A 21,786-nucleotide genomic window follows, 5' to 3' on the forward strand; every position below is an offset into this window, starting at 1 on the left:
TGGGTGCTGTCAAACTACTCCTAGATAAGCCACACCCTGACCCTGGCAGAATGTGAGGAAAACCAGTACCCAAGGATATGAGAGGACCCCAGACGCTCAGGGTGGGCGGCCAAGACTGTCTCTGAGAATCACAGGAGCTGGGGGTACCAACTGCCCATGGGGGCGGCTGGGGACTGGGCCTTCTGGAGGGAGAGACTCTTCCAGGCCGATTCCCTTTGGAGTCTGGCCGCACCTGAAGGGTCCTCCCTAAAGGTGAGTCAAGATCGCATTCCCGATGCGGGAGGGGGCACTGATAATGCCAAGGGCTTGCCACGGACTCCCAGTGGCCTCTGCATCACAAGCCAAGAACTCAGCATGGTCAGGGGCTTGCCCCTTCTGCTCATTACCCTGCGGTCACACTTCTCACGTTAAAATTTATATGCTTCTGGTCTGTCTTCCTCCTCACCATCTGGTCCCCCAAGGGCAGGGCCTGGATCTGATGCATCCGAGCACACAGTAGCTTGATGATGCCCGTGGACTCCGCATGCAAATGAATGCAGGCACAAATGGTGCACAGACACGAAAACAAACGAACAAACGGGAGTCCCCAGCTCTGCCTTCCCTAGGCCACACTCGAGTCAGGATGACACATCTGCTGGGTGTCTCTCTACATCTTCCTGTCACTGCTGGACATCAAGCCTGCTGCCTGCGTGCCAAGCAAGCCACCCGGAGTGGCTCAGAGCCTCGCTCCTGCTGTGTGCCAGCCTGGGACATGTCTCCCCCATTCCCACCCCCCCCCCCAGCTCACCCCTGCTCTTCTGCCTCGGGGCTCAGCTTCAGCCTCTACCTTCATGTCCCACAGCCCCAGCACCTAACCCAGCCCCCTTCTTGCTCCCTGACCTTTCTCGGGATGACACTCACTCTCATTTGTCACTTCTTATTGGCCTAAGTATTTGCTGAACATCAGCTCTGCGAGGGCAAGGACTAGCCGCCCTGTACGCTGCTCTATCAGGGCTCGTCTGGAGCCAGGTGCACAGTGGGACGACACTGGATAAATGGTTGCCGAGTATGTCAATGAGGGAACCTAAACTAAGCTAATGGAAGGCTCTGCCTGGGAGCCACGTCGCCAACACCAGAGATGTCCCGCAGACTGTATGCCGTCTTCTCCTTACTTTCCTTTCTCTGTTGGGTCACCCACACTCATGGCTTCAGCAACCCCATCCTTGAGAAGGGATCTGAACCCCTGGCTTGCCACACCAGACACTCACGCAAGCTCCCGCCTCAACCTCCTGTGGCCTCTTGGCCTCGGGTCCAGTGCTAGGACAGCGGCATCTCAGACACAGTCCCCAGCTCTACCTTAGCCCTTTACCTTACCTGGGGCCAGCCTCCTCCATCCCCCCGTCCTCCAAACACCACCACCTTTGCCTAAGCCTCTGCTTTCTTCTGGCCTCTCCCAACAGTCCCCATGGCCCCACGGATCCTAAGGGGTCAATGCCTTCCTGTGACATACAGAGACTTTCCTAATGTGGCCCCACCCTCTCCCCACTGGGCTCCATGGGGCGTGGGGGTGAACCCCCTCTTGCCCACCCTCTGTGTCCCCTCAGAGGACGGCATCATCTGCATGGGGGTGGCTGGTGCTCTCTGGAGGAGAAGTGTGCCCTCTGGGGAAGCTGCCTATGTTCAAGCCCCACAAAGCGTTCAATGTCACTGCCTCCTTCCTCCATCCATCAAACAGGGACAACAGTGAGCCTTACTTCTTAGGATTGTTGTGGTCAAGGAATGCAGCAAGGCTCTAGAAGCCACTCCCAGGGCACCTGGGCCATAAGGAGGTGGTCAGCAAATATTCCGTCCCTCCTTCCCTGGAGCCCCTGCCACCCCTTCAAATGGCTGATTCACAGTGACCGGCGCCCAAGGTTAGCCAGTTGATACTGGTGTTGCCTTACAGCTCCCCCTGTCCTCTCCGGACAACGGAAGGGTACGGTCTCATGAACAGATAATAACGATTAGCCACGCCAACAAAAATAAAGGGAAATGGTTTCAAGAAACCAGCCCAGAAACGTAGCACGATATTGCACTTCTATTTTGGCCCAGGAACTGGCGGTTCTGACCGGGGAGTCATCCGATAATCCCTCTGAGCTGCCTAATGAGGGCAGTGACATCACGGAGGGTGATCAGAGGAGGAGGGCCGGGATGAAAACAGCCCCAGGGTGAGTCTGAGTGGAGAGGCCGGACCCAAGTGACACCCAGCCTGCCCCCAGCTGCCCGGGGTTAATAGAAGTCGGGCGGACCCCCAACCACGGAGATGGTTTGGTGGAAATAAGGGAGCCTCGGGAGGACTCTAATAGGATTTTTGTGGCTCTTGGCTCACTGCTTCTGTACTCCACGGCCAAATGAAGGCCTTTCTCTCTCAGCCCCGACACCCTGCAGACCAATGCCCTGTGGCCTTTCCCAAATGTTCTCCCTCCTGAGGAAAATGGTGGTTTGGACTCAGAATCTGCATGTTGGCTCGCCCCATCACGCACTCCTCGTGTCCCTGCAGCCTGGCGTTGGCCACCAGGCCGACTTCGCATCATATGGTGTCTTCTCACTGTCCCTCCCCTCATGGTTCCACTACAGATGGGAGGCCACCCCCTTCCCACTCCCCTGCATGAATGTCACCAGGACTCATGCACAACGCCCACGAGAAGCCGGAGGCTGTGAGCAGGCAGAAGACAGCTTTGGTAGCCAAGTCCCCTAGCCCTGTGGCCTCACAGCCCTGGGTCTCCCACCACCCCGAGCCTTCATTCTGTCTTCCAAGCTCTTGCGTCAGGTTTGGTCTGTCTTCACATCGTTTTGACTTCTGGGCCATGTGTGGCTTACTGGCCCCCATTGTGACTAGCTTTGTCCCATTTCCATGCCCTGGCTCTCACAGGCTCTCTCTTGGCCAGGGCACTTGCCTCCAGAACCCCAGGCACCCACCTGAGTGTCAGGCTTTCTGCCTGAAGCTTGACAATGCTAATGACACCACAGATCTCTCTGCATTCCTGAAGACTTTCAAGGCCAGCTGTCCCCTCCAGGGTGGCTCACAGGCACATCAAACTTTAAAGATCCCACAAAGAACTCAGTCCCTCCCCTTAAACTGCTCGTTTCCCACTGTTATGGGCTGAAATGTGTCCCTCCAAAATTCGCATGTTGAAGTGGTAACTCTAGTACTTTAGAATTTGCAACTGTACTTGGGAGATAAGGTCTTGAAAGAGGTAAAGTAAGTTCTACAAAGGCCGTTAAGGTGGGCCCTGATCCAATCTGCCGGGTGTCTTCATAAGAAGATATTAGGATGTATGAAGGCACACGGGGAGACACACGCACAGAGGGACACAGTGACCTGTGGCTACCTGCAAGTCAGGGAGAGAGGGCTCAGAAAAAAAACAAATCTACCAATATCTTGGACTTCTAGTCTTATGAGAACTGTGAGAGAACAAGTTTCTGTTGTTTAAGCCATCTGACCTGTGGTATTGTGTATGGCAGCCCAAGCACACTACTATACGCACCTTCATTAATAGCACCACCATCCATTTAGTTCCTGGAGCCAGAAATCTGGAACCTTCCTGACTCCTCCCCCAACCTCAGTGTCACAGCCGGACGATCACAGCTGACTCTACCCTTTCTCTCCCGTTCCCACTTGCCCTGAGTCTCTTCTCCCCCCATCCACACTCCTGTCATTATCTGGGCTGGTGGTTAGTAGCTCCCAAGTTTGCAGAATGAAAAGGCCCCTTCCCACCCTCCAGGCCAGGAAGGATTACCATGGTGGGCGTGTGGGGTGCTTGCTGCAGACCGAGTCCAACCCTCGGCAGGGACAGAACTCAGGGTACACAGGGAAGGTACTAGACCATAATAAGGAGACAAGTGTGGCAAAGAGCTCTGAATCGCAGGCCACCTTCTGGAGATGAAGGGCTGAGTGTGAAGGTTGTATGGAAACACATTTTGCGATGGACAGTGTTGTACAAATCCGTGATGAGGGGCGAGATCCTCAAAGCCTGATCTCTGAGCCTCAGAAGGGCCCTTCATAACCCTTCCAGGCCTTCACACGCTCGGCCTGTCCCCCTCTGTTCACTCTTCGCCAGTGGCTTGGGCAGGATTTGGTGCTGTGGCTGGTGGAGGACCTATGCTAGCCCTCTCTGGGAGGCTTCCCATTGCTCCGGGCTGGGCTCTCATGGCAGCCACAGCTGACTCCGTGAAGTGACAAGTTTGGGTGGTTTTATTTCTTTTTTCTTCACTTTGGTTTTTGAACCTGGGTTTCTGTCTTAATATTTTGGAGAATAATAATATAGTTAATATTATTCTGTCTCCCCAAGTCCTTTTTAGAAATGGAAAGTGTGTTCATGTTGCAATAAACCATCTAAGAGTCCCTGCAAAGGCAGTTCAAACTCTTGTGGAAGATGTGGCGAAGCTTTGGGAAAGCCTCTTACCTGCGATGTCACAGAGTTCTGCATCTGAGGCGTTTGCCAAAGCCTCCTCCAGCTCCGGCTCCAGGGTCACACTTTCCAGCACAGGATCCATTGGCTTCTGCTTGGGGACCCAGACCTTTCCTGCAAAACACGAGTGCCTGTTACAGGGCAGGCGACTCTGCTGGGGCAAGCTCTGCTGACGGCCCTAAGAGGACTGTCCCAGAGCACTGTGGGTCCCTCAGGGCTGAGACAGTTCCCTTCAGGCTTCTCCCTCTGGGGACCCAATGCCGAACTTCCCCAAGGAACAAGAACCAAAGATCTCTAACAAAGCACCTCTCACATTTGAAAATAAGCACTTTCGATCTTGGTCCAACTAGACTCTAGTCCAACTAGAGTGTTTAGTGAAAAACACTCGTTGCTAATCAAAACAACCTGTAGGCAGGTAAAAGCTACAAAAGAAAATTTTAATTGAATGTCAGGCTATGGGATACCCTAACCCAGGGTTCAAATGTGAGAGAAAAATTTAGAAACATTTCTAAACAAAATACACTCAGATTATTAAAAGAATAGGGAGCAAAAATGTATCCTTGCCTCATGGGACATTATATATGTATATATTTTTTAAATATTTTATTCATTTATTTGACACACAGAGAGAGAGAGAGAGATTGATCACAAGTAGACAGAGAGGCAGGCAGAGAAAGGGGGGGAAGCAGGCTCTCCGCTGAGCAGAGAGCCCGATGTGGGGCCTGATCCCAGGACCCTGAGATCATGACCTGAGCCGAAGGCAGAGGCTTAACCCACTGAGCCACCCAGGCGCACCGTGGGACATTATATTTTTGAAGTGTCAGACTCATGACTGGACAAGGGGGCAAAGAGGCGCACAAGGACGGTCACTGCGCTGACCACCGATAGGGGGTTGTTGAAGAAATTACGGGACGTCTACACGATGCTGTTCTCACACTGATTATAAAAGATGATGGAGATGTTCACTTACGAAGAAGGACAAGCAGGATATAAAGTGAGAAAAAGCAAGTCTGTAAAAGAGCACGAACAATGTAATTCCATGTATGAAAGCTGCATTCGTTCATCGTTCGTTCATTCATTCATTCATTCATCGCACTAGATATCTACCGAGTGCTTCCTAAGTGCCAGGCACCCTTCTAGCAGCCAAGGGGAGGGGGAGCACTGAACCATTCACGATTTAGTGAAAGCAGACAGACAGTAAACAATCATGCAAAGATATCGCATGGCCTTAGGCATTGTGGAGGAAAATAAAGCAGAGCAAAAGACTAGGAAGTTCCAGGCTGGGGTCCAGTCGAGCGTGGCTTTTTTCGGGTCAGGTGGTCAGGGAAGGCCTCACTGGGATGATGGTCTACGAGCTGGTCTACAGGACAGAGGAAGGAAACATGCCCCAAAGACCAGCTGCAAGGCAAAGATACCTGCCTTCACCGTGGCTGTTAAACGTGCACCGAAAGTTCCAGTCAGAGCAAATGGACAAGGAAAAAAAATGGCATCCAGACTGGAAAGGAAGAAGTAACATTATCTCTGATTGTAGCAGACATGATCCAATATGCAGAAACCCCTAAAGATTTGACAATGTGCTGTTAGGACTGATAAACTCTGCTCTGAGTGAGTTACAGAGTAAAACAAGTTCAGTGTGTACAAACGGGTGGTGGGGTTTCTGAATGGCAGCAACCTGAAAGGAAAATTAGAACGGTCATTTCACCTACAGTAGCATCCAGAGGAATAAATGCTTAAGGATAAATTTAACCAATGAGCGGAAGGACTTGTGCAAGGAATGCTAGAAAACGTTGTCACAAGGTATTACGGAAAACCTAAATAAATAGAAAAATATCCCAAGTTTGTGGATTGGGAGACAATATTCAGATGGCAATATTGCCCAAAGCAATCTCCAGATTCAAGGCAACTTTTACCAAAATTCCAATGTCCACCCCACTTCTTCTTCTTCTTCTTCTTCTTTTTTTTTTTTTTGTAAAAATAGAAAAGCCATTTCTCAAATTAATAAGGAATCACAAGGGGTCCCCCAAAAGGCAAAATAATCTTAAAGGGAACAAACCTGGAGGGCTCGGACTTGTTGACATCAAAACTTACTACAAATTTAAACAGTGTGGTACTGACAAGGATAGACATATTGACAATGGGATAGGATAGAGAGTCCAGAAATAAACCCACACATCCATGGAAAATTGATTTTTGACCAGGGTACCAAGACCATTCAATGAGGGAAAGAATAGTTTCTTCAAGAAGTAGTACTGGGGGTGCCTGGGTGGCTCAGTCAGCTGAGTATCCGATTCTTGGTTTTGGCTCAGGTCATGATCTCAGCGTCATGAGATCAAGTCCCTTGTCAGGCTCCACACTCAGTGTGGAGTCTGCGTAAGATTCTTGCTGCCTCTTCCTCTGTTGCTCCCACTGCACTCTCTCATTCACTCTCTCTCTAAAACAAACAAACAAACAAATAAAATGTATTTTTTTTTTTAAAAAAAGAAGTGCTGGGCCTGGACATCCATACACAAAGGATGAAGCTGCACCCCTATCTCACACCATATACAAAAAAATGAACTGAAAATGGATCGACTTGAATATAATAGTTAAAACTATAATACCCTTAGAAGAAGAAAAACATATAATCTACACATAAAATCTTCATGACTTTAGATTTTGCAACATATTCTTAGATATGACAACAAAAATTTAAAAATTGGTCAACTGGATTTTATCCAAATTTAACGTTATTGTCCCTCAAAGGACATTATTGAGAAAGTAAAAAGACAACATACTGAAATCACATATCTGATACGGTCCAGAATCCAGAATATGTATAAAATTTTTTTTACAACTTAACAATGAAAAGAAATACAAACCAATTTAAAAATGGACAAAGAACTTAAAAGATATTTCTTCAAAAGCAGCCACTCTGGAAAAACAGGATGGAGGTTCCTCAAAAAGTTGGAAATACAGCTTTCCTATGACCCAGAAATTGCCCTACTGGGTATTTACCCTAAAGATACAAATGTAGTGATCTGAAGGGGCACGTGTACCCCAGTGTTCATAGTAGCAATGTCCACAATAGCCAAACCACGGAAAGAGTCTAGATGTTTATCAACAGAGGAACGGATAAAGAAGATGTCATACACACACACACACACACACACACACACACACACACACACAGAGAGGAATACTATGCAGCCATCAAAAAAACACCAAAATCTTTCCTTTGCAGTGATGTGGATGGAACTAGAGGGCATTATCCTAAGTGAAGTAAGTCAATCAGAGAAAGACAATCATCATAAGATCTCACTGATATTAGGAATTTGAGAAATAAGGCAAAAGATCATGGGGGAAGGAGAGAAAATTGAAACAAGAGGAAACAGAGAGGGAGACAAACCATAAGAGACTCTTAATCTCAGGAAACAAACTGAAGGTTGCTGGAAAGAAGAGGGGTTGGAGGGATGGGGTGGCTGTGTTATGGACATTGGGGAGGGTATGTGCTATGGTGAATGCTGTTAATTGTGTAAGACAGATCAATCACAGACCTGTACCCCTGAAACAAATAATATATTATGTGTTAATAAAAAAGATACTTTTCCTCAAAGAGGATATACTTATGACCAATAAGCACCTGCACAGATGCTCCGCATCACTGTTCATTAGGGAAACGCAAATCAAAATCACGGTGAGATGCCACTTCACACCCACAAGGATGGCTACAGTAAAAACCAAAATGGAGAATAACAAATGTTGGCAAAGGTGTGGAGAAACTGGAAACTTTTTGATTGCTGGTGACTGTGTAAAGTGGCGCAAACATGGAATTACCACATGATCCAGGAATCCCACTCCTGGGATTATAAGCCCCAAAGACTTGAAAACAGGTACTCAAAAAACTACGTGTACAGGAATGTTCATAGTAACACTAATCTCAGTAGCCAAAAGGTGGAAACAACTAGAATGTTCATTAGTAAGTAGATGAATGGATAAACAAATTGTGTCATATTGTTCAGTCACAGAAGGGAACAAGTGAGTGCCAAAAACAACATGCTAAGTGAAAGAACCCAGGCACGTAAAGTCACATAGTTTATGATTTAATTCATAGGAATTATCCAGAAGAGGTGAAGCCACAGAAACAGATGAGTGGTTGCCAGGGGCTGGGGACAGCAGGGACTGGGGAATAACAGATTATGGGGCACGGGTTTTTATCTTGGAGTGATGAAAATGTTTTGGATCTATATGGAAGTGGGGGTTGCACAGTACTGCAGATGCACTGAATGCCACTGAATTGCTCCCTTTACAATGATTAATTTTATGTTACGTGAATTTTATTGTTTTACTTCAATTTTTTTAAAAAGTTCACTTTGGTTATTGATTGAGAATTGCCAGAAGTGGGGCGATAGTGGGAGCCTAGACCTGGTGAAACTGGAAAAAGACAAAACATGCAAAGGGAACAAAATGGTTAAAAAGAAAATCTGCTGTAAAAATGAATGATGCAATGAGTAGGTTGGTCCTTCAATAAACGTGTCAGACCTGTGGTTCCTTACACCCCTGTGGCATGTGCCTGGCATGTCCAGCAGGGGGTCTGGACTTCCTCCTTTCCTTCATCTTACTGTTTGGAATGTGGATATGATGGCTGGAGTTTCAGCAGCCAATATGGACCACGATAACAAGGACATATCGTTGAGAAACAATATGCAGGGGTGACAGAATGAAAAACTGGAGAAGGTTTGATTGCTAATCTCAAGGAAGATGCCCAACCAGCCCAGAATGCCTACCCCTGTAGCTAAGCAAAAGAAAGTTAAAACTTTTCCTTGATTAAATCTCTCTTATTTTACTTTTCTCCTCCATATGTGTAGTCAAATCTAATCTGCACGAAGAATTCAGTATAATTCTGCCTTAAAAATATCCTGCATGAAGCTTTATTCTGATCTCCCAGTTGAGCGAGAGTGAATGAAAGTCCAGATTCCTTAGGACTTCGTGCCAGTTTATGGCTCCATTGCATTCTGCTTGGTCTTGCAGAGACGGGGGTGCTGTTTCCCCTCAACCTTGGCTAGTTCTAGGTCCGGCACTGGGTAAAGAGATGCTCAGTGAGGGCTGGACACCATGGCCTTGAGTCTGCCCCATCAAGCCAGCAGGTGTCCTTCCTCAACACTCTGCTGAGACCCTCACTTATTCAAACTGTAAAGACTCCAACGGTCATCACATAAATACTTTCTGATGAGGATGCTGGTGGTAGTGGTGATGATGGTGAGTCTCTGAGACGGGTCACTATGTGCAAACAAAGAAGTTCTAGCTGCCCTCCTTGGGTCAGCATGGTTTTTCATGAAGGCCCGCAGGCTCTGGGAGTCTGGAGAGCTGTTCCCGGCTCCACGCCAGGCCAGCATTCCACGGGAGGGGCAGCAGGATGGGTCTGTGTACCACCCAGATTCCATTTCCCACCCCCACCAGCCATGTCCAGCTCCTTCCCTTGCAGGGTGGAGGGTCCATGGGGCCATGCGATGACTCACCCATAGTCCACCCAGGTGTGCTCCTGACTCTCGGTGTCCCCATTTTTCAAAGGTGCAAGTGGGACAACAGGAGGCCCCATAAGGCTGCACGAAATCCAGAGATTCTATCCTTGTCTGCTGCACAGGACTCGCCCCTTGTGGCACAAGTGTCTTGCTCAAAAACCTCTCATGCCCACTCTCTCAGCCGGGCACACCCGGCCCTTATGGTAAAGGCCTCCTCCTCCCGCACCCTCCTCCGCATGCCTCAGGCCACACCATCCTCCGGACATTCTGTAACCCAAATGCCCCTTGGGCTTGCCTGAACTTCTCAAGTTTCTGTAAAATCTGAACTAAGCTCCAAGTCCAGGGTTTGTGACGGCTCGACCTCCTCCCCATGAGGCACCCCCCTGCTTGCTTTTTTATTTGATTATTTATCACACAACAGGGACACCGAGACTAATGCTATAGACTTGGACTCTGGGCTCAGCACGTTTATAGTCTGGGGGGCGGGGAGAATGGAGGAAACTGCAAACAAGCAACTACACAATGAAGTAATTGATCAGAATTAACGGTGTCATTCAATCCAATGCTTATTGGGTGCTTTCCAAGTGTTAGTGTTTATTAGGTGTAGATATCACGACGAGCCAGACAGATGTGGTCCTTGTAGCTGGGGGACTTACAGTGTGAAGAAGCAGCCCACAAGACTCCCTGTGGACTTATTTAACTTTAACTCATTCATTCAACAACTCTCTATGAGCCCTGCTGTAGACCACCAGGCCCTGTGCTGGGTGCCGGGGGTGCTGGGTGAGCAAGACCAGCCTGAGTCCCTGGCCTTGCGGGACTTACAGCCAGTGGGACAGATGAGTGATACATAAGGAGAAAACGTTAAAGTGGAAATCACTCTGAAAGACACATATGCAGGCTCCTGAGATGGAGCAGAACCCAGGGCGAGCTGAAGGGACTGCATGTCCTAACTAGGGTGGATGGGAAAGGCTTCCCTAAAAGAGAAGACAGCACAGTTGAGAGCAAACGGATAGTAATAGGTAGGACTTACATAGCATGTGCTATGGGCCAGATGCCTGGCTAAGTGCTTTACAGGTATCTTAACTCAACCTTCACAACAACGTCACAAGGCTGGTAATAGTACCTTCTTCATCCCCATTTCGCAAAGGAGGAAATGGAGGCACAGCGGACTGAAAAATGTGCTCAGGCTCATGCAGCTAGTAATCCAGGCTGTGTTTCTAACCATTAAGCCTCTTACATAGGGGAGGGAGAGCCAGCCATGAAGACAGCATGGAGTCAGACAGCTGGAGCAGCGGTCCAGGAAGAGGGAATACGTGCAAAGGTCCTGAGATAGAAAAGAGCTTGGGATGTGTGAGGAAAGGAAGGAGGGTGTGGGGCAGCAATGGGGTGAGCCAAGGTAAACATAATCCAAGAGGACAGCAGAAGGGTTTGGAGTAGAAGGGGCAGTCCTGGAAGGGTTGGACAGTCAGGGAACGCTCTCTGATTCCCAGTCTTCTAGATGACTTCTGCTGGGGCAGAGAATCTTAGAAGGACAAATAGAGAAGCACTGGGGAATGAGCATGGACAGTGAGGGCAGAGGGAGGTGACCTTGTTCCCAGTTGGCACAGCACAGGCCTTGCACAGGCCTTATGTCCTGATGTCATGACTAATAGTTTTCACTTTCATTTTCAAAGGTGTCTACATTTGTGTGAAAAACAATCAGGACACCCTGGCTAAAGGGGATTTAGGGGAAAGTTTTGCTGGTCTGGGTATGTAACACGCTTTCCTTAGTTTACCCAAAACTTCATGAAATCTACATTATGTGTGGATGCCCTTGGTGTTGGGTTTGTGAATTTGGGCCGGGCAGGCATGAGGGCAAGGAGGCCCAGTCACACATGGCTCAGCACAGGGCCTGCATACAGGTGGCACTTGACAGTGATGCAATTACAAGAGCAACAGTATTCAGTACCTCTCTTTTCCCCTGTGTAGGGGACCAGATCTTCTCGGTCTTTAAACTCCTTTGCTTGCTTTTCCAAGTGATCCAAGAGCTCCTCCCTTTTAAAGGGGCCCGTGGGCGCCTTGGTGGTCTGATCCTTCTGCCTCAGGCCTGCAGGCAGCAGTGCATTCTATAGTGGAGGTTGTGGGGCCGGGTGACAGAGAGAGAGAGAGAGAATGAGATAAAGAGAAAGAGAGTGGTCAGCAGCTGAAGATTTGCATTTCTCCCCAAATTCTTCTTGGACCCATGCTACCTCAGAGCCCATCAAATCAATCCAGGTCACTCATTTCCAAGTGAGGGATCTGACACCCAGGAAGGGCAGGGATTTGTCCAAGGTCACCCACCAGATGAGGGCCATAGCTAGGCTAGGATCCAGGTCGTCATTGTCTAGAGTCTCTAAGCCTTCGATGATTCTGAAGGCAAGGGGGTGAGGAGGAAGCCGACACAGGGCTTGGCGTAAAGGGGCCCTCTAAGAATGTGAATATAATTATGTTGGCATTTGGATGCAGGATAATTACAGCTATTGTACCTATAGTGGCTGAGGTGAGAAGCAGCCCGAGGGCCTTGAGTTAGGTCCCTGAATGCAGAGTGGGGCAAGAAGCAAGAGACTCAATAACCAAGCGGAGAAAGGCTCAGCAGAGCTGTGGTGGGATGAGGTGTGCTTTCGGGCTGCAGCCCTGGCCAGCCCTCCCGGCTTCTTTCCACCCTGCTGACAGGCCATGCGCAGGCCACTCTGTCTGTTAAATATTTTGAACGTCGCCCTTGGAGATGGGTGTCTCAAGAAAGATAGCATCAGCCAATCCCCGTGTTCCTTCTTCAAACATGGTTAGTCTTCTAGGTGTGGGCTTGCCTCCGAAGCAGACTAGAGTCAGGGTAGATCTGAGTCACGTAGGCTTCCCTCACCTCAGCCCTCCCTGTGCCTTAGAGATTCAAAGAAGTCTGTGGTTGCAAGGATACTTAGAGATTTTCTAGTGCACACAGCTGCCCTCCAAGAGGAAACTGAGGCCCAGAGCAAGGAAAGATTTGCCCAAGGAGTTTTGGGGATAGATCTAGAACAAAAACCAGGGTCCTTCTTCAGATGCAGGGGAGGAGGGCAGTCTTCACTTCGAGTCATTGGTCTCTCTCCACCCCACTTTCACTCAGGGAGAGCGGAGGATGCCGGGAAGGCAGAGGGGAACAGAATCTCACCCCACTTCTTGCCGCAGCCCCCAAGCCAGCTAAGCTAGAGAGCCTTCCCACCTCCAATCTCTGTACCATCAAAATGCATAGCTTTGGCCACTCCCACACAGTCTGGATCCTTTGGAAAGCCCCCTCTGGGAGGGGATGGGGATGACATCAGGTATATGAAGACAGCTGTGGGCCTGGGCACCAAGAGCGAAAGCTCAGGAAGACAAGACCACTGCTTTACTTTAGTATGATTTTTCACAAGAAGGTTTACCACCATTTACCACAGCGGGGCTGCTCCCCTCGGAGCCCTGAGTACAAATGGACCTGGACCATGAGTCGGCAAAGACATTTGGGAGTTGGAACACGTTACCAAAGGATGGCCAGTAGGTAGAAAATCAAGCCATGACTGATTTGGGGGTGAGCATCAAGAAGATAAATGATGCCACAGACACCCCAGTTTCCCTGAAGCAGCCGTCCTCAGGTACTGTCCACCATGACACACTGGATGATGTGTGTCATGGACGGATGAGGCCCACAGGGGAGGCAACTTCTGTGGGCATGGCCTGGGCAAGATGGGGTTTGCTGTGGCCAGTGGCATGTCCACGCCTTCTCTCCCATGATGGGGCACTCGTGGGGACTCAAGTGAGAGAGAGAACCACCTAACTGTCCCATAAACCTCTGTCTGTGATTACCCACGGGGAGCAAACCAGATTCTCTGTGACATGCCTGCAGCTCACAGTTGACCACCCCGACAGGCTTACGCCCTGGCCTGACGTGGGCTGACTCCAGCTGTACAAGCATGGGCAGGTCGCCTCATCTCACGGGGCCTCAGTTTCTAAGGTCATAAAATGTGAATAATCAGCTCTCTCAGGCTTGTTGAGCTAATGCAGGAAGAGTGCTTAGCCCACCGCCCAGCGCTCACAGATTGCTACTTCTGGTCAGATGGAATTCATTTTAACAGGAGATGGTTACCCAAACATGTATGTTGAAATGGAGATGTATTATCCAAATAGATCTCAAAATTCAAAAAATGAAGACATGCAAATATAAAGCACGGAAAGCAAGCGTTTTCCCAACGATCCCCACAGTGGAAGACCTGATAGGTTGTCGTCACTGTAAAGGGTTTTGACAGCTGCTGTAAGGTGCTGGGGCACGTGCTGGCCCTTAAAAGCTCAGAGATGGGAGAAACCCACAAGGCTAGAACTGAGGAGGAAAGGGCTTGCAAACTCACATCTCTTTTAGAATATATCTGATAGCGGCCACTGCTTTAGTTAAAGTAGGGATTCTTAACCTTGGCACAATTAACATTTGGGGCTGGATGATTCCTTGTGGTGGGGGCTTTTCTAGGCATTGTCAACTATAGGCCAGCATCTGTGTCCTTGACCTAATGGATGCTGGTCGGACCTCATCTCCAAGTTGTGACAACCAAAAATATCTCCAAACACTGCTAGATTCCCCCTGGGGGTGGGGGCCAAAATCACCGCTAACTGAGAACTACTACTAAATTGAAGCCCATATCATCACAATAGGGGAATGAAGATCTTTCTAATGTACTTAAAAAATATTACTTATACATCAGGTTAAAGTATGGTTTCATTGATTTAAATCTTCACTGAAAGCAGTTGATTTTTTTTAAGAAACAAAAACATCAAAGGCCATTTCTAACTTTGTTTATTGGATTTTTAAAGTAAATATTGAGACTATAACCTCTTTAGGGTTAAAGTTTTTTTTCCCACTAAGTGATATACTTAATAAAACATAACATTATATTCAATTAAAAATATGCAGACTGCTGCATATTTCTTAAACTCCTGGTTATTTATCATTTTAACTTGTTTTCAAAAATGGCACATGATCTCACATGATACATAAAAATTAACTTTGAGTGCATCAAAGATCTAAATATAAGAGCTAAGACTACAAAACTTTTAGAAGAAAATAGGCATAAATCTCTGTGACCCTAGATTGGGCAATGGTTTCTTGGATATGGTACTAAAACAATAAGCAACAAAAGAAAAAATGGATAAAATGACTTCATCGAAAATAAAAATGTTTATGCTTCAAAGGAGCCTAGCAAGAATGTGAAACCCACAATTTGAGAGAAAATTTTTGCAGATCATCTATCTGATAAGGGTATAGTATTCAGAATATATAAAGATCACTTATAAATCAAAATATAAGATAAGTAACCCAGTTTAAAGATGGGCAAATGGGGGAGCCTGGGTGGCTCAGTGGGTTAAAGCCTCTGCCTTCGGCTCAGGTAATGATCCCAGGGTCCTGGGATCGAGCCCCGCATCGGGCTCTCTGCTCAGCAGGGAGCCTGCTTCCCCCTCTCTCTCTGCCTGCCTCTCTCTCTGCCTGCCTCTTGGCCTACTTGTAATCTCTGCCTGTCAAATAAATAAATAAAATCTTAAAAAAAAAAAAAAGATGGGCAAATGATCTGAATAGACGTTTCTCCAAGGAGGACATAAAAACGGCCAATGCACATATGAAAAGATGCTCAACGTCATTAGCCATCAAGGAAATGCAAGTCAAACCTAGAATGAGACACTACTTCACACTTGCCAGGGTGGTTAGAGTAAAAAAGACAGATAATCACAAGTGTTGGTGGGAATAGTAGCCCAGTAGCATTTTCAGAGTAGCCAAAAACTTGAAACAACTCAAATGTCCATCAAATGATGGGTGCATAAACAGAATATGGTACAGCCATACAACAGAGCACTAGTTGGGGATAAAAAAGAAACGTAGCAGTGATACACATTACAACATAGGCAAAACCTTGAACACATCGTGTTAAGTGCAAGAAGCCAAGTGAAGGACTACAATATCAGAATCCATTTATACGAAGCTTCAGATCTGCAGAGACAGAAAGTAGATGATTGGCTGCCTCAAGCTGGGGAGGCTGGAGAGAAATAGGGGTTTCTTTATTAGGCAATGAAAATGTTCTAATGTTGATTGTGTGAGGATGTACAACTCTGTGACTATACTAAAAAAACAAAAACAAAAACAAAACAAGACCCACTGCATTGTATGCTTTAAGTGGGTGAATTTCACAGTATGTGAATTACATCTCAAATAAAGCTGTTATTTAAAATGGCATATGTTGGGGAGCCTGGCTGGCTCAGTCAGTTAAGTAGCCAACCCTCGATCTCAGCTCAGATTTTGATCTCAGAGTCGTGAGTTCAATCCCCACATGGGGCTCTATGCTGAGTGTGGAGCCTACTTTAAAAAAAAAAAAAAGGCATATGTTATCTAGGGGAAAATTATAAAAATGGCTGATGCAGGAGCTAAACCACCAGGGACCACCAGGGACAGGAAACTCTCTGTGAGGCTGTGGCTGGTAGCGATGGTGAGATTGGCCAGAGCTGGCCAAATTTAAAATGGTGTCCTGTTTGATGATGTGGTGAGCCTCACTGTGTAAATTAGTTATGGAGAAGTTCAATGGGTGAGAAAATACTCCCTTGGATCTCTCAGAAGTCTTAGAACCTAAAACCAAGTCTCAGATACAGGCTACCCTATTGATGAGGAAAAGAGCTCCCACAACCATTTCGTTGGTGGTTCTGACCAGGAGAACACCAGGTGAACATGTACGAGTGGACAAGTCTCTTTCATTCTGTGTTCCTTGGTCATTCAACACACACCCCATGTGTCCAGGCAGTGTGCTAACAGGCAGGGCCAGGACCCCGCAAAGAGATCTCTAATTTGGAGCAACTGGGGAGAAGGGAGGTCAATGGAGGAAGTGGAGTAGAATGAGAGCAGAGTGTCCCTTACTGCCTGCATGGAGAACTCTGCATTGTTTTCACTTTTTGCGTTAAGATCCTAAACGGGGGTCAGCTCCACTGACCCGCAAACAACAGCCCATGGCTAGCCATTCCATTGCAGGTAAAGGTTGTCTACTTCCACGGTGCCCGCGGTCATCGGAACCTCTAACCTTGAAGAAAACTGTCTTGTTCTGATCTTCAAGTGTGTGCAGGGGAATCTGCTGGGCACGTCCTTCTCTGTGGTTAGTTCTGAGGGAAGCATCGGTCTGGCTCCCCCAGGCCACACATCAGTGGTACATTGAGGGGGACAGTTTCTGACAGGCATATGCCACACATGCGTCTTCACCCCAAAGACAGGTTGGTGAGGGGTGAGGTTTGCTTCGGGAGGACGAGCTCAGTCCCTAGGACCCAGAGCTTGTCTTCACATCCCTACTTACACTTGGAAAGGTACTCCTGTGACGAGGACGGCTCTTCGATCTGAGGCTACAATGTTATGTGGGAGATGTTTGGGAGTGGTAGGGACTGGGGCACACTGGGTTATCCAGTGCCTCGCTATCCAGTTCCAGAATTATCTCCGTGGGAGGATATGGGTGGTGCTATTAGATCTGCTCATCTTTATGTGAAAGCACTTGATTTTTAAATACTGATACAAAGGGCAAGTATTTTAAAAGCAATGTTCAGGTCACGGAAAACACATCTGCAGGCCAGATGGGGTTTGTGGGCTGCCGCTTTGTCACATCTGATCTAAGATGCCTATCAGACTAGAACTCAGTGTAGACAAAGTCAACGTATTCACTCATTTATTTGACAGATAATTACTCGAGTGTCATGCCCATGTCAGGCTCTGGACCAGAGGAAGAAAGAGGTCTATCCATGAGTTTTCAATGTAGTGGTTTTAAAAATTATAAAAACCCATGAAATTTTTAATAGGTCTTTAGAAATAATCATAAAGGAAAAAATTAGGTGAGCTCTTCCTGTGGTCCCCCACTCATGGGTTTTTAAATGGTGACTTCCTTTTAAATGCTGGAAAATTAAAAGTTGGATGTGCATCTTGGCAGGTTATCATCTTAGTCTGACTTGCACACCCACGCTCTGGAGTCCAGCTGTCCAAAGGACAATGTAAAGTTTGACGGATCCTTAACAGGGCTGTAAGGAGCACTAATATCCTGCCAACGGGGGCCAGTAAGGCCAAATATCAAGTATTTACACAATTATCATTGCTATAGATAGTTAGGGTTACGTCAGAAGCCATCCCAGCTAGGACCACTGTGGGCTTGTTCAGACATGCACACACGCACAACACTTGGACAACACACACACACACACACACACACACACACACACACACACACACAGTATTAAAGGGGCTGCAAACCTCTAAGAGAGACTGCAGACCAATTCTTTCATTTCCAGTTGAGGAAACTGAGGCACAGAAAGAGCCAGAAAGTCTGAGTTTACATACAGACGACACTCTATATAATTTGCATGCCTAAGGATCAGTGTGACCCTTTCCAGGCCGGTGTTTGATCATACATAAAATGTACCCTCCTCTGCTTCTTCATAGTGGCCAAATTAATAAACAGCTATATCACTTTTCTCAAATAAAGCATGTCTAAGGTCAAGGTAATATGAGAGGTGCCCACCCCCCACCATGGTCCGAGCTCCAGGATCCTGGATTCCTGTGCTGTGACTGAAGCCCACACAACTTCCCAGCAGAGAATGGGCCACAGAGGACAGTGTCTCTACGGCAGCCGAGGATCTGGGAGGGAAGGGCCTGGCTTGACGTCATCCGCTGGACTGAGAGCCGGGGACTCTTGACTTCCAAGCCACAGAAAATGTTCCATCCCACCTGACAGCCTTCCTCTAGGAACAGACCCTGGAAACCAGATGTGGTGCCATATGAGAACCAGGCCTCCTCTCCAAGTGTTAGAAAGCCAGAGCTCACCTCCTTATCAAACCAGTCTCGGTTTACAGATGGAGAAACGGAGGCCCCGAAGCATGGAGCTCCTGTCCTGGGGTAAGAGTGAAACTCAGGAGGCTAAACTGCCCAAAATGCCCACTGACTTCCTTCCCCCTCCCATTTTAAATGACCTAAACCTATCCTAGATGCCCCACCCCTGCCCATCACATCGGGAAGGACAAACATTTTATAGGCCAGTCAGTCACACCATTAACTTTTACAAGGTAGTGGGAGGAAAAAAAAAAAAAAAAAAAAATATATATATATATATATATATATATATAATTTTTTAATTTTTTTAACTGGACTTGAAGATTTTTTTCAGTTAAAATGAGGCCCTGTAGACCCTCTGGGTCTGGATGATACGGAGCACCAGCAGCTTCTAGATTCCACTAGAAATCTCTCGGTGGGGCTTCAACAGAGCAAGCTTCCTTTCTTTCTTTCTTCTTTCCTTCCTTTCTTTCTTATTTTATTTATTTATCAGAGAGAGAGAGAGAGAGAGAGCAAGACCACAGACGGAGACCGAGAAGCAGGCTCCCCGCTTAGCAGAGAGCCGAATGTGGGGCTCGATCCCAGGACCCTGAGATCATGACCCGAGCCAAAGGCAGATGCCTTGCCTAACCAACCCAGGCATCCCATCAACAGAGCTTTCTTGTCACACATGGGGGACTTACCCTGAGAGTGTAGCAGGAGCAAAGGGGGCCACACCACTCATGCCCCAGGCACAGAGGGGACAAGTGGGGCCCAACCTCTAAGTGCCCCTCCCTCTTCAATCATAGTGCCACTCCAACACACTCGGGGCATCTCCCCCTTTCCTCTTTCTTTCTGGAAAGATCCAAGCCTTCGGCTCAACTGCCCTGACCTTGCTGTAGGACCAGCAAAACCCAATAGTCCCTATCTTCCCCAGCCAACTCTTCTAGGGCATTAGAGCTGACATCCAAAGGTAACTCTGTGGTCCAAGTCCAGTAGCTATGGTTGTAACAGCACACTTGGTCATAACAGCACACTTTATCTCATTCTGGTGTTCACAACACAAGCTGGGCCAAACTGTCCTTCCCCATGTTCTGATCCTCTTTTTCTGCCTCACATACAAGAAGAAAGTTCCACTGCTGTGCTGGGCCCTGGGCATCTTGAGAAAATGAATGTGGGATCCTGCTCCACGGGGTTCACAGCTGCAGAGGAGACGCACGTCCAAGTATGAGTGATTGCCCTTGGCTTCCTGGAGGAGGGGGTTCCCAAGCTTGGTGGGCCCCAGTGTTCCAGGCAGGAAAAAGCCAGGGCAGGAGGACCAAGGGGAGGGTGTCACAGGGGATAGAAAGCACATCAAAGACAGAGGTGTGGCAGAACGAGGGGCACAGCCTGTCTGGGGGAGTGTGAAGCTGCAGGGTCCTGAAATGTCCCACCCCGTGCATACTGGCCTTGTTCAAGCTGCCATGGCTCCAGCTGGGAGCATGAAAGCAGCCTCCAGGCTGGCCTCCTGGCTTGCACCTCTCCCTCTTTACTCCTTTTCCTTCCTGTCAGCCAGCCGGACCTCACCAAGTTCAGCGTCCGACCAGGTCGCACCCCAGTCCACTCACAGATGTCCAGGGCCTCTACTAACCTACAGAGTCATAGCCAAATTGATCAGCCTGGTACAGAGAACTTTTCAGTTTGACCCCAACCTGCTCCAGCCTCCCAATCTTCCCATCGTCCAGGATCCCAGGTCCCAGCCTCTCTGGGCTGCTCCACATTCCACAGCCGCACCCTGCTCTCCTGTTGCCATTCCTATGCACAGGCCGTGCCCTCTGCCTGGCATTCCCTCCTGTCTCCTCCCCTGCATTTGTCTTTTAAAGTCCTTCCCCTGGGCACCCTGTTTGGCTTTTGCAGGGCTCCCCACATTGATCTGGAAATTCTCTATCCAAACTCCTCTAGGCATCCTGCCCGTGCTTATATAATGTTACCTTATTCTGTCTTGGAGCACACTATGTCTCTCTCCCCAGGGAGACCCAGTGGGATGTATCTTCGTCTTCTCTGCCTCCCCAGCCCCAAGCACTGGGCACTAAGAACATGTATTCAGAATAGTCCCCACCCACACGGCCCTGCTGCTCCCGCTGGGGAAGGCTGGTATTACGTGGACACCCTCCAGGTCAGCATCACACCTGTGGTCAAGGCCACCTGACTGCTTCCCAGGCAGAGTTGGGGGAGGGGACAAATGAAAGGTGCCAGGGTGGGGGTGTCCAGGATGGGGCCAGTTCATAGATGGGAGTTTTGGGATATGCAGACTGGCCTCATGGGATGTTTTCTTTAAGGGCCTGAATGTGGTTCATTTCCTCCCAGCTCTGCCTTGGACCTTTTGGCAGAGTGGGACCTCAGGCCATCAAGCTGGCAAACTCACAGTGACAGCCTCTAGACATTCCCCGATATCATACCTCCCCTTGATTGGCACTAAGAGCACTCTACTCTTAGAGCTGAACCCAAGGCCTCTGAGACTAAAGACTACTTTTCCCAGACTCCCTTGCAGGTCGGGTGAGTGACGTCACGAAGCCATGGTCAATAAGAAGGGTCCAGTGGAGAGTTCTAGTAACCTTCCTTAAAGGTTGGTTACATATGGTTTTTTCCTTTCCTTTTTCTCCCCTTTTCCTCTTGTCTGATGTCTCGTGTGCAGCTATGACGGCCACCACCCTGGACCACAAGGGTGAGGATGGTACCCCAGGGCTAGCCGGAGATGAGCTGGATGGAATCTGGGAGCCTGGGAAGCGTGGCGAGCTGTGCTCCATACCAGCCCTAAAAGGCCCACTTCTGGGCTCAAACTTGAGGGATGAATAAACGCTGCTCATGTCACATTATTTTCAGTCTCTTACACTTGTCACCAACAGCATCCTGACTGACAACGTAGGTTCTCATCCCAGGGCTGTGAAGCCACAGACCATGCACTTGGTGTTCTCTGACTTCGGATTCTCCTCTCAAATGAAGTTCAAAAGCCTTTTTAGCATCAAGCCTCAGAATAAAGGTGTGA

The 21,786-nt window shown here is 48.2% G+C and overlaps 1 protein-coding gene across 1 annotated transcript in view; it reads right to left on the reverse strand.

The window, feature by feature from the left end:
• Positions 1-21,786, reverse strand: part of TMOD1 (tropomodulin 1) — an 84,535-nt gene that overhangs the window by 32,892 nt on the left and 29,857 nt on the right. The window contains exons 3-4 of the mRNA XM_032306625.1: positions 11,877-12,033; positions 4,425-4,544 (exon numbers count right to left, since the gene is read on the reverse strand). Of these exons, the coding sequence (XP_032162516.1) occupies positions 4,425-4,544; positions 11,877-12,033 (277 nt within the window). The remainder of the gene's footprint in view (positions 1-4,424; positions 4,545-11,876; positions 12,034-21,786) is intronic.

Source organism: Mustela erminea, chromosome 12, assembly GCF_009829155.1.
Source record: "Mustela erminea isolate mMusErm1 chromosome 12, mMusErm1.Pri, whole genome shotgun sequence".
In the NCBI taxonomy this organism is placed as follows: Eukaryota; Metazoa; Chordata; class Mammalia; order Carnivora; family Mustelidae; genus Mustela; species Mustela erminea.